We start from the raw sequence: 13,480 nt of genomic DNA on the forward strand, positions 1-13,480 counted from the left end.
AAGTAATTATTTTTGCGATTTGTCCTTATTTTTAAACGACGACATATTTAAAACTATGAGCGTCTTTATTTCTAAGATTTTTCCTTATTTGTGACTGGGCGCTTTTTAGTCATTTTTAATTTTAATAACTTTTGCCTCAAAAAAGTTCGGTTGAGTACAGGCGTTTAACCAACGTCATTTCTCTTCAGTTCTCACGCATCACCACAAAAGTTCACGCTGAATGGTTTGTCAAATAGTGGTATCATTTAATTGCATTCCTTACAGTCGTCTTATTTTTCGGTTTGAAGGTTCGCTGGCATTGCAGCAAAGGCATTGCAGCCAAGATGGATCAGCCACAATTCCCGACAAGTCGGAGCGAGATCTGAAAAATTAGGCTCCAGGTATTTTTGGTTTCATGTCGTAGGTAATCCCGCCTAACGTCAAGAAAGACCAAAACTTTATTTTTAAAGTTCGTAACGCGGTATCAAAGCTACATACGCCCAGTGACAGATGATACCTGGCAATTTCCATTCATCGACAAAGAAACAATAGAAACAAACAGCATCACTTATACGTGGTGACATTTGATAAAATGGCGGTGTTTTCAACTTCAAACAATTGTCAAAAAAGCGCACGAGAAAGGAACGAAATTTATTTTAATAACCAAGTCACCTCAAACGTTAAAAGTGGCACTTATATTATTACGAAACCTTTATGTCACAAGCGACCTGACAAAAACAGCCTAACGAATTACTACTCGTGGATGCCGTTTAGTGGATAATTTTGTTTCCGAGCTAGTCTGTGAACAACAACCATGGGGCGCAAAGGAGCTATATCCATGTACAATAATTACAGCTGACACCCACCTTATTCAAGTAGAATAAAATTGTTCTTACCAAGAAAGCATGACTAAGAACCTGAAGCAACCGACAAAACACAAGATGGTTTTACACGCATAAATGCTTTTAGGAAATACACAGAAATTATATTGTGTTCTGCCTGATGCGATGTTGTTGAAATCTAATTGTGGAGTTTTACTACATTTTCTTTCGGCAAAAATAAAAGCAACCTTGGAGCACATTGTGGATAAGTAGTTGCATTAGAATCCAATATTGTAACCGTTTATCCGGCAAAACCGTGTGTCGGAAAATTAAACTGTCATGATATCATTTACACAAATTTACTTTTGTTTGCTTTATGATTTCTACGTTAAAACAATTAAAACAAAAACTCGCAATAAAGGTGCAAACCGTCTCGGGGCCTTGTTTTTCTGACACGGGATGATAATAATCTTTGTGGTACATCGTCTAGTGTTGCGATCGTGAACCTCAGAATAACAAACAAAGTACTTTTATAATACATATGGTCAAGCATTTGCATTGAAGACCGCATATCAGTATTTCTGAACGCCAATCACGTTTAAAATAAAACGACTGTTCTTGAAAAAATAACTGACAATTGTCCACGCTGCGTGTTTAAGCTCATTTTGTTACATTTTGATAAAGGCTGTTGCATAGTAACCGAAGCAAATTAAGAAAATTGTCAAAACGAGTCAACCGTGTGGAGCAAAAGTTTTTGGGTTTACGAGTTGTTTCTTAAGGAAAATAATTTGCTTCAGATCTAAATCCATACAGTGCTAGCTACATCTATTGTGTTCCTGGCAACAAAGCACTTCCAACACTTTAATCTTGTGATGACGTGAATTTGTCACCTATCGCTCGAACACGTGGTTGTGAAACAGTTTTCTTTACAAAACCAAAGTGAAGACCAGAAGATACGAAAAACTTCATGTGTTCTCTGCAAAGGAAATACTTTTGACATTTCGTTACTGGTCCTTAGCCATGTGATGTAGAATCTTCTCTAGCGGCAATAATATTTAGAAAGATCGATCTCGGTTGTTATGCAGTAAACCTCGCTTAAACGTGGGTCCTAAAAATTTATGTAGTATTTGACTAGAGCGGCTTAATGCATTTGTTTTAAAACGTTAAACAATACATATTTAAAGTATATACAAAGGTAATCTTATCCAAACAATTCCAAATATTGAATGATGTTTGTTTGTTCGTTTATTTATTATTTGTCTATAATCCTTTCCACAGGGTGTCACTGCACTATCGTCGCGCGCTGACATGCAATTGGAAATATCGGCCTGTCGGGAGGGCGATCGGCAGCATTGGTTAATCGACCGATCCATATATCAAGAAGAAAACCTAATCGGGATTCGTGGCCAGGACAACCCCGGTATGAACAAAAAAAAGTAACGGCCTCTCTGTGCTGATTTCTCCTCTGTATGAATTGTTGCTTTTTTAGTTTCTACGCCGTTTATCGTTTATTTGTCAATAAAAATTCAAAAAACATTCAAAGAAACTTCGTTCAAACGCACGGCTTATTTACCCAGAAGGAAACCTGATCAGGATTTGTGACCGGGATATCCAGGGTTCAAATCCCGGTGTGGTTAAAAAATTTTAGAATCAAATTGATTAGTTGAAACATGTGACGATAAAAACGCAAATAAAGTTTACACAGTGTTTTACTGCGCAAGGTTTGAGAAGTTGTTATCGTGATTAGATTCGCGGTACATCGTTTGCATTTAATTGCACAAAAACATAGATATTTGCAATGTGGTTGGTGGGCGGAAAAATTTGTTGCAGTAATCGCTTTGACATCCGGTGCATATCTGTGGTTTCCCTCATGCAAACAAATAACGTTTTGTTCATTCTTGACGTTATGCGGGATTACCAACGACATGAAACCGAAAATACCTCGAGCCTAATTTTTTAGAACTCGCTCCGACTTGTCGGAAAATGTGGCTAATCCAGCTTGGCTGCCATGCCTTTGCTGCAATATCAGTGAACCTTCAAACCGAAAAACATGGAAGACTGAAAAGGAATGCAATTAAATGATGCCACAATTTGACAAAACTTTCAGCGTGACCTTTTGCAGTGAAACGTGAGAACTAAAGAAAAATGACGTTGATTTAACGCCTGTACTCAACCGCACTTTTTTGAGGCAAAAGTTATTAAAAATTACAAATGACTAAAAAGCTCCCAGTCACAAATAAGGAAAAATCTTAGAAATAAAGACGCTCATAGTTCACGTCGCTTTTTAAAAATAGAACAAATCTCAGCAATAAATACTCTTTTTATTAGTCAAGGTGGAAAAACGGTAAAAATGTAAACCTTAATAAGACAAAAAAAGTTCAGATTTTAAATTTATACCCCATAAGCGAAATAAATTATCCAACCTACTTCGGTATGCTACAGATCCAAAATGATATGGAATCATTTAATACTTTTTCGTTCAAAGTAATTCGACAAATTTATTTCTACATTGGGGCAAAAGTTTTTACTGAAATTATAAGTCTGTTAATATCACCACACATTGAATGCATGACGTGTAGCCCCATTTCGATAGGCCGTGCCTAAGTGGTTTTAGCGCATTTTGTCCTCATACGCCTTGTCCGCGAATTCCGAACAGAAATTTGTATCCAGAAAACTGAACTCAAACACGACCCGGCCAACGATTTAGCTCTTGTAAAATTCCCGCCCCGAGCGATATGGTGATCGTTGTAAAACTGCACAGAACCTGAAAACCGTGGAAATATAGCTGCAAGCATTAGTTTGACCACATGAGCCATGTCACGTTTGCACTTGGTCTGAGCTGTTTGCGGCTAGAAAGCTTACATCAACTTGCAAAACGTGAAAAACTTAAGTTCGTCACCATACTATGCATGGACCAAAATATCATCGATCGTGCAGCAGTTATTTGTCAAAAGCACAATTACAAGGCAACACGCACCTAAGTTGTAGGGACATGCAAAATTAACAAACTCTTCCTAAAGGTGAGCAGAAAAATGCAGAAATAACCTTTACAAACAAATTTACCACAACACACAAAAGTAGAAATAAAACATAGGTGAAAGGTGATGAAAGATAGGCAGGGTAAAGAACAAGTAAAGCAAACTAAACTTGAATTGAAGGCGAAATAAACCAACACGTGAAAATCATTAGTATTATTTCAGTGTGCATCGACAAAGCATATAAAAGTGCGTCATTTTAGTTTAAAATAATTGGGTATCTCACGAAAAACCGTCCACAGAAGTGCACAAAATTGGCAGTCGTTTGTTCTGTTATGTATTGATACATACGTCAAACGGGAAATCAGCTCCAACCACTACTCAATATGTAGCAGTTGTTGTTCAGTGTTTGACAGCACTATGAACTCGGATACAAACTGCTGTCATCGCCACGGGCGAAATATTACCGACTCCAAACGAACGTTTTTGAAAAACACATATTTTCGTGCTGTTATCTAATATACATGGTGAAGCCACAAGTCTCTTTAACGCGGAACATTTTCAGAAGGTTAAAGCACTCTTCGCCTTAAGCGTTGAGAACATCTATATATATAAGCAAAGGACTAACCACATTTTATTAAACTTGACTAACATTTGATATGTTCAGTCTTATCAGAAAAGACGACAATATGTTGAAAACTCTCATCGTAGTGTTGACGATTGTGATTACAGCAAATGCGCGTAAGAAATAATGTAAAAACGTACTAAGCTTTAATGGCATTTCGATCTGTTTTTTGAGAATTCTCACAACTCTCTTTATTTTGTGCAGAGTGCGTAAAGCACGACATTAAACCAGCACCAAAACCTATGGTAGAATGTGAAGGAGGTGCTTGGACGGTTTGGTTTAACCTTGATCGCCCGGATAACCACTGTGATAGAGAAATTCATGCAATGATTCCATATAACAATACTTTTCCAACAACGTAAGAGAACGGTGTTTCCATATATTGCTTCCGTTCAGACGAATGGAAATTGCAAGGAAGGATTGTTTCAAGTATTACTTCGCCATTTGCTCGTCATTCTACACAGCAAAAGCTCTTCAAACCTTGGGAGCAAAATGCATTGTAGAAATTGATTACCGAGATTACGTGGATCCAATTACTGGAGAAAAAGTATTAAAAAACTTTAAATCTCCTCATCGATCAGCAAAACTAATGTGTCTGGTATAATTTTTCTTCTTTTGAAATTTTTGAAATAACATATTTGATTTAACATTGGCCAATCTGCCAGATGTTTTGTTGCTATAAATCTTTAATTTCTGGTACTTAACCGTGGGTACAATCAGTGCAGAAATTCTAAACATTCAAGTAGGAGAGAGTGGGGTTGATTGAATCAGTCAATCCTGTGTCTGGACCAAATTTTCTGAACCAATTCTCATGGTACATTTTACTTACAATAGACAGCCATTTTGTCCTGCAGTAAAAGTAGCGAGTTGGTAGGGTTTTTTTACTTACTTTGACGTACCCTCATGTTTTGGAGGAGCAAGCAACAACTCTGTTTCTCGTTCTTTTTTGTTTGCAGTTTGTTTTGTTGAATTTACAAAAACACGCTACCGTTATCATTACAGCAACCATTATTACAGTTATATCACTTGATCATTAGAACTGTCGCGTGATTCCTTGTCATCAGTGGCGGAGATCCGTGTGTTTGAGGGGGGAGGTCGTGGAATAGAGTAAACAAGTGTGTTCGTTTTACCGAAGGTTTTTCTCTTATTTTCACCATATTCGCCTTAAAAAATATAATTTGAAATAGCACAACTCCTTTAGAAATAAGCACAAAACCAATGACAATATTAGGCTGTTGTGTCACATGAATAGACGACTAAGTGGTCGTACCACGACAGAAATGGCGACAGACTGTAAAGCACATACATGAACCCAGCAGCTTGAACAGCTATAGCAGCTTGGAGGAATAGTACCCCTGCCTGGAGGTTGTTGTATCAGGCCACTAGCATATGAATTTCCAGTGGGAATTGACTGTCTTTCGATAAGGTGGCTGCCTGTTCTAAGTGAGTTCACCAAACCTTACTTAGCTTTCCAGAACAAAATGGACAACAGTTATAACCCTGAGTATTGTAATCAAAGAAACTCAAAGGTTGGCAACTTGAAATGCGTGACTTGAAATGAGCAAAATTTTATACCTTGTAACAATCGTGCGGTGTATCCTTGCAACAGTCATATCATAAAGGAAGGAAGTACTCTCTCTGTAAAATATGGTCCAGATACACTGTTTACATCATGGGAAAAAGGTGCAACAAATAGAATAATACACAATAATTGACCCATACACGAATATTTAAAAAGGGGATAATGTTTGAGGGAATTCCTCTACATTTTTGCAAATGCATGATTTTTACTGGAAACCGAATTTTTAAGCATGTATGTGACATTTTACCGATTTGAGCATAATGTGGAATGCAGGCCTCCATACCTCCAAAGAAACCTCTAGTTGTCACGTTGTACTTTGTCAAAACATTCACGATTGTGTTTATTTACCTATTTTTCTATGTTAACGCTTATATGACAAATTGTTGGATGGGGTTTACAATTTCCGAACCCAAACAGTCCTTCACTGCTTGATAAGCATTGGTTAAAACTGCCATTTTTCGGTTAAAACACAAAATGTACGCTGGCAATGTTTATTCCAATAAGTCTGTATCAAACATATTTTAACCGCTGGCAACTAAAACTAAGCAAAATTTCTTTACTTGTAAACATTGAGCGCTTGTGTGATTGCTGTAGTCATAACATTCAGGAAGGAAGAACGACAATTTCTCTAAAATTGAAGTTAAGTAGCATTTTTTCGGTACAAAACAGTTAACTTCAAGTTACACTGACCAAACGTAGTTACAAAATTGCCTGATTTTGCAAAGCGAACTGAAGACGTGCTTATAGCCAAGGTGTGTATTTAAAAAGAATACCAATATCAAAATACATAAACTGATAACAAAATTGGTGTAGTTATACTTATTTTGAACGACTGTATGTTTTGTGACGGTGTTTGTTTTGTTTCAGATGAACAAACTTTTGCTCATTGCTCTTATTCTGAGCCTCGTGCTTCTCGCATCCGAAACCGTTGAGGGAAGCAGGAGAAGGAAATTTTGGGACCAAGAAGTCCACGATGATGGTAAGTTGATACTAAAATGTTTACAATGATTAGCGCAGTTACTAAACTCAGCTTTCAGGTGAGCAGTTGAGTGAAGAGATGCAAATCGTGATTGACGAATTGCTCGATTCTTCACATGATTAGAAAGAAAGAATCAAAGGTTTGTTAATGTTATAACCGATTTTATTGGCAATTTTCAGAAAATAACCACTAATGAAATAACCTGGTGCCTGATAATGCTTTTAGAATCTTCAAAGGCGTCCGAATCAAAGAAAATATTTTGAATTGTACTGACGTCAGAAATTTGAAACAATAAATTCCGAAAACGCTTGTACTTGGTGTCGAATCTGTTTCGTAATTCGAAATAAGATAAAGCAACAATGCGAATGACAAATAAATTAGATAAGAGTATTAAAGCATATGGAATGAGTCTTACGAATTTTTAGGAATAGTAGGGCAAATATAGAAACTGCAGGGATAGAATGTGATTAATGAATAAAAACTGGATCCATGAAACCAAAGAACCCTGGCAGGCTGTCGATCGCACACCGTATAAATATTATTATGTATTAAATGTTGCAACGCGATCTGTAGACAGCTCAGATTGATTTTTTTAGAAAAATGTATTTCGCCTCACAAGGCCTCTGCAGGGATAGAAATGTTTATTATTTGGCATGACATACGCAAATAAGAGATGGCCAGATTTCTGAATGCAATTGGCTGAATTGTGACCGCTACCTCGTGAAATGGTCGAGAGATGGCGTCCAAATTTTTTTTAACTGTCGTGTTTTTGTCAACTAAGACCCGCTGCTGTTTTATTCCTCCCATAAGTTAGTACAAGGTAACTTGAAAAAGGTGCCGTCGGCACGCCGCATGAAAAAGTTTAAATAGTCTGATGTAATATATCCGCTGATATATTGATACTTTCCATGCTAATTTCTTGTCTGCTAAATGGTGATTTTGTGCAAAAATTGGAGGAATCATCTCGATTTTGTAACCCCTAATTTAGGTATTTGGTGGCTATTAAACCTTTGTAATTATAGAATACGTTTTAAAAAGTTAACAGGAATTGGAATACAAAGATGTAGTTCGGTTTGTCCCAGGACATAACTCATACAAACGACCAACACAAAGCATTGTCCAACCTCCAACTGTACATGAAAACAAAAGTGTCAACGAAATCACAAGAATTCGGAAATTATTGGTAGCAAGGTACCTTATATAATTCGTTGCTGGTGCTGCCAGCCATATTTATTACCATAAGAGAGCTCTTCTGGCAAAAATAGCTGAAAATTGTCCACCGCTGGGTGTTTTAGCTTATTTCGTTACATTTCAATAAAGGCTGCTGCTGCAACTTTGAAACTTATTTCTCGCCTGTATGAATTGTTGCTTTTTTATTTTCTTCGTCGTTTATCGTTTATTTGTCAATAAAAGTTCAAATAACATTCAAAAAAAGGAAACATCGGCCAAACGCACGACTCATTTACCAAGAAGGAAATCTGATCAGGATTCGTGACCAGGATATCCAGGGTTCAAATCCCGGTGTGGTAAAAAAAACTGCTTAACTTTAGAAACAAATTTATTAGTTGAATCCTGTGACGAAAACAAGCAAATAAAGTTTACACAGTGTTTGACCTCTCAAGGTATTGGCAAGTTGTTACCGCGACTAAATTCACGCTATATGTTTGCATCTAATTGCACAAAAACACAGGTATTTGCGAAGTGGTTCGTAGCAAAACATTTTTATTGCATTAAACGCTTCGATATCCGGTGCATCATTTTCTGTGGTCATCCTACTACAAACAAATAAGGTTTTGGTCATTCCTGACGTCAGGCAGGATTACCAACGACATGAAACCGAAAATACGTGGAGCCTAATTTTTTAGATCTCGCTCCAACTTATCGGGAAATATGGCTGATACAGTTTGGCTGCAATGTCTTATGTATGTTGGGCAGACAAAAAACAAGTTCTCCACTCGCTGGAATGCTCACAGGTCTACTTGGTACCAGTTCGAGTGCTCGCTAGATAGCGATGCTACGGCGCTAGGTAACCACTACCTGAAGAAGCATAGCGAAACATTCCAGCAAAGACCCATATTGCCAAGTTGCTATGACGTGACGTTCGTGCAAAAACCACCTGCAGGGAGTTTGGATCTATATGAGGACTTATGGTTGCACAGAATACGGGCACAAATCAATGTGCAAACCATGGTAACACCATCATGCAAATAGTTTGTTTTGCTATTCCCCGCCCGTAGGCCTATGTTTATGTTTGCGCTTGTTTTCGCTGTAACGGGTTGATGACTTTACCTGTGTTGTTAACCTGTTTTTATCGTCTTATCAGTCACCGAGTCTTATCGGTCACACCTGTTCGCCCACAGGCCTACCTGTCTGCAGCTCGTGACGTCCATTCCCCTCCCACTTTTGTTCTGTTTTTACATTCAGTTGCTTCTGTTTGTTTGTGTGCTCACTCGGTGTCAGCGCCAGTGGTTTTTTGAAAGTAAAGCAGTACAGACAGGTCTAACCACATGCAGTTAATTCATACTTTTATTATTTCTTAGTTAGTGCTTGAAACCCGAATATTTTTATAGTTTTTATTAGTTTTTATTTATTTTTAGCTTGCGTAACCTTTTTGCGTTAGATTCTTGACTTTTTCCTTTCTGTTTTTCCTTTTTGGCAGTTTTGGTAAATGGAGAAACTGATGATGCCGTTTTAGGCGAAATATATTTTTCTCTCAATAAATCGATCTGAGCTGTCTAAAGATCGCTGTGTTGGGATTTTAATACATTATTATTGATACGGTGTGCGATCGACAGCCTGCCAGGGGCCTTTGGTTTTTTGATCCAGTTTTGATTTACTAATCACTTTGTTTATAATAATTTTTTTCAAGGTTCTGATTTCAAGTCCCATAAGCGAAATAAATTATCCTACTTACTTCGGCATGCTGCAGTACCAAAATAACATGGAATCATTTAATACTCATTTAATACTTGGGTCAAAAGTTATCACTGAAATTATAGGTCTGTTAGTATCAACACTTATTGATTAGAGTGCAGCCCCAGTGCTATGTCGGTGTTGGCCCCTTTTGTCCTAATACGCCTTGTTGGTGAATTCCGAACAGAAATTAGTATCCATAAAACTGCCGAATTTCTTAACCGTTTAAACTCGCGTATGGCAGAATCAGACAGAGGCAAAATTTGCACTCAAACACGCCCCGACCAACGATGTGATGCTTTAAACTATTGACTTCTTTAAACTATTTTAGCTCTTGTAAAACTCCCGCCCCGAGCGACATGGCGATGGTTGTAAAACTGTACACATTCCTGCGTGACCTGCAAATATATAGCTTCGAGCATTAGTTCGACCACAGCAGCAAGAGCTATGTCACGTTTAAGGTGAGCAGGAAAACGCCGGAATAACCCGTATAAACAAATATACGACAACACACACATATAGAAACAAAACATAGAGATAAACGCAAAAAAAGATGAAAGAGAGCTAGGTTGAAGAATAAGTAAAGTAAACTAAACTATGATGAAATTAAGTCCAAATAAACCAACACGTTAAGATTATTAGCATAATTTCAATATGCATCGATAAGGCATATAAAAGAGCATCATTTTAGTTTAAGATACTTAGGTTTATTATCTCACGATAAACCGTCCACCGACGTGAACAAAAATGGCAGTCGTTTGTTCTATAGTGTATGTATTGATATATATACGTCAAACTGGTTTCAAAGATAGCTTAATATGTAGTTGTTGTTCAGTGTTTGACAGCACTATGAACTCGGACACAAACTGTTATCGCCACGGGCAAAATATTACCGACTCCAAACGAATGTTTTTGGAAAACACATATTTTCGTGCTGTCATCTAATATACATGGTCAAGCCACAAGTCTCTTAAACGCGAAACTTTTTCTGAAGGTAAAAGCACTCTTCGCCTTAGGCGTTGCGAACATCTCTATATAATATGCGACGAATTTACCAGATTTGCATAAATTTGACTAACATTTGATATGTTCAGTCTTATCAGAAACGACAATATGTTGAAATCTCTCATCGTAGTGTCGACGATTGTGATTGCAGCAAATGCGCGTAAGTACATAAATAGTTGCACTGAAATCCTAAAAATTGAACTTCCGGCAATACAGTAGTGTATATTTTGTTTTATGGCAAATACTAAGTGCAATCACTCTCAACGACTAAATTTGAAAAATAAATACAACTCAAAACAAAATTGTTAGTTTGCAAATGTGATTCTGCTGTGCGCTACAAAACTTTCTGAAGGTGGATGCATGGGTTACTCAATGGTGTCCTGATAAAAACTGTGCACCAAGGTAAAAATTGTATCCTTGGGCATGATATGTTTATTCAAGACGTTTCATAACAATTCACGCATCATCAGTTTACTAAATTGACATGGCTGTCCTACTTCCACGGTTATTTAAAGGTGATCTAGATGACGTCACAAATCACCTATACGTAGTTCTCATATTTTTATAACATTCTTTGTTCAGAGTGCTTGTATGGTCGCGTAAAACCAGCACCAAAACCGGAAGTTAAATGTGAAGAAGGTGGTTGGACCGATTGGTTTGATCTCGACGATCCATCGGATGACAATTGTGACATTGAAACACTCGGCGCCATTCATGAGGCTTTCCCGGGAAAAGTTTGCGAGAATCCGACCGCCGTCGATGTGGCTTTGGTCGGTACGCAGATGCATTCGTACGTTTGGAACATCTACATCTCCATTTCACTTGTGCAATGCTGCTCTTCAAATCAGGTCTTTAATGGTCGGTGTTTGCGGTGCCACGATTACAAAGTTCGCTACTGTTGTCCAGCAGGTATGCAAGTCAACTAAATATTTAATAGTTAATGAATCGTTCCAATTACTTTCTTACTGCTTTTTGCTTTGTACTGTGAGTAACTACAACTTTGTCTGGTTATACACCTACGCACAGTATATTGTGCTCGTCATAGGGTAAACGAAGTATTGAATTAAACCATATTAACCTATTTTGAAAATCTTGTGTTGCGCTTGTTGTTCTATGACTCAATCCACTTTTCTGTATTTACTTTCAAAAAAGTGATCGGCGAGTGCAAGAACAGAACCAAATTTGTCCACGCCTACTGGACACCGTGGTACGATGTAGACGACCCGTCGACCCATCCACCGATATACGACGACGACGAAACCGTGAACAACATCCAGAAAAGGATGCAATTCAAAATGTGCAAGCCGAGATCAGCCATCGAGGCTCGCCTTACCAACGGCTTGCCTTACATTAACGGGGGAAACACCTTCGTCGTGTTGAACCCCACGGATGGGTTGTTGTGTAAATCTATTGGGCAGGAATGCCAAGATTACCAAGTGCGGTTTTGCTGTAGGAAGTGGGTTCTTCCATCGCTTGAAGTATTGAATCACGAAAATCTCGGTCCGAACCCAGGCGGGAAGTAACCCAAAGTCTCCATAAAGCACCGTTCTCCCTGTCGGAATAACCTGGCAAATTTCCTAAATTTATAAACAGGAGTCCAGATTTTATCGCTGTTAATGTTTCTATATGGGCCTTGATTCTACAATGTATTTGTTGAAATCGAGAAAATATAATCGAATTATTGGTTGTAAACTCTTCATTCATTTGTGACAAACATTTCTTACACATTTTTCTGCGGCGTTGAAAGGTGCTTTCATTGTTTACACGGAACGACCACATATCCTGTTTTCTAATTGCTTTTGCATCTGATTCGAAATAAACTCAAACGTTGCTTGCTAAGACAGTTGTTTGCCTCTGAACTCGATAACCTGATACAAAACATATACGCCATAGGCTGGACAAGTTTGCATTTGTAACATTGATGTTGGATTACGTGTGATTACCACACGATGCAACACATTTTTACTGAACGAAAGGGGACAATGTAGGCACCAAACCGCAAACAAAATTATTAATAAAGTGTAGGTTAAAATTATTTTTACCAAAGGGATAAAAACGCATAATTGCATTATGTACAAATCTTTACATAGTGTAACCAATTCTAATCAAAACAAGCAGCAAAAACGCCTGGGGTGTTTTTTTTTCACGCAGCATCAGAATCGGTAATCTTTTCGGAAAAATGGCCAAATTTAGTTGCAAACAATGCAAACATTACCAGTCGGAATGCATCAAAGCTTGGCCAAAGTGTCTGGCAAAATCGACGTCACGCTTAACTGGTCGCCCCCAGGTCGCTACCAGATTTGCATTTTTTGCCAATTCTGAAAAAAATTACATCGACGGGAGCATTCACGTAAAGGCCAGTAAGAAGTAGCATTCAATGGCGTATTAAAGTAAAATAGAATGTGTTGGAGAAAGAGATACAGTTGCTCTTGGGAGAGGCCTAAGAACGTGATTAGTTGAAACTGGTCACGCATGATCGACATAAGGAAGTGTTTGACTTAAATGACTTAAATAGCGTTTCAGCAGCGATATACACAACGAAATGATACGAGAAAAACATGGAATATAGAATGGTAGTCAACGGTTGCTCAATGCAATCAA

At 37.8% G+C, this 13,480-nt stretch overlaps 1 protein-coding gene across 1 annotated transcript; it reads left to right on the forward strand.

The window, feature by feature from the left end:
• The first annotated feature begins 10,306 nt into the window (after nucleotides 1-10,306).
• Nucleotides 10,307-12,712, forward strand: LOC145903483 (uncharacterized). Its single transcript, XM_082991564.1, has 4 exons — nucleotides 10,307-10,335; nucleotides 10,969-11,039; nucleotides 11,462-11,788; nucleotides 12,032-12,712. Exons 1-4 carry the CDS (start codon nucleotides 10,322-10,324, stop codon nucleotides 12,400-12,402), a joined length of 783 nt encoding a protein of 260 aa, XP_082847690.1. The 5' UTR covers nucleotides 10,307-10,321; the 3' UTR covers nucleotides 12,403-12,712.
• Nucleotides 12,713-13,480: the final 768 nt, after the last annotated feature.

Source organism: Ascidia mentula, chromosome 5 (genome assembly GCF_947561715.1).
Source record: "Ascidia mentula chromosome 5, kaAscMent1.1, whole genome shotgun sequence".
Taxonomy (NCBI): Eukaryota; Metazoa; Chordata; class Ascidiacea; order Phlebobranchia; family Ascidiidae; genus Ascidia; species Ascidia mentula.

What these genes read in the sequence shown, in the direction of transcription:
- LOC145903483 (XM_082991564.1), top strand. An exon ending in TGTGATTGCAGCAAATGCGC is followed by an intron (nt 11,040 to 11,461) that starts GTAAGTACATAA and finishes TTCTTTGTTCAG; the next exon opens with AGTGCTTGTATGGTCGCGTA. An exon ending in TCGCTACTGTTGTCCAGCAG is followed by an intron (nt 11,789 to 12,031) that starts GTATGCAAGTCA and finishes CTTTCAAAAAAG; the next exon opens with TGATCGGCGAGTGCAAGAAC.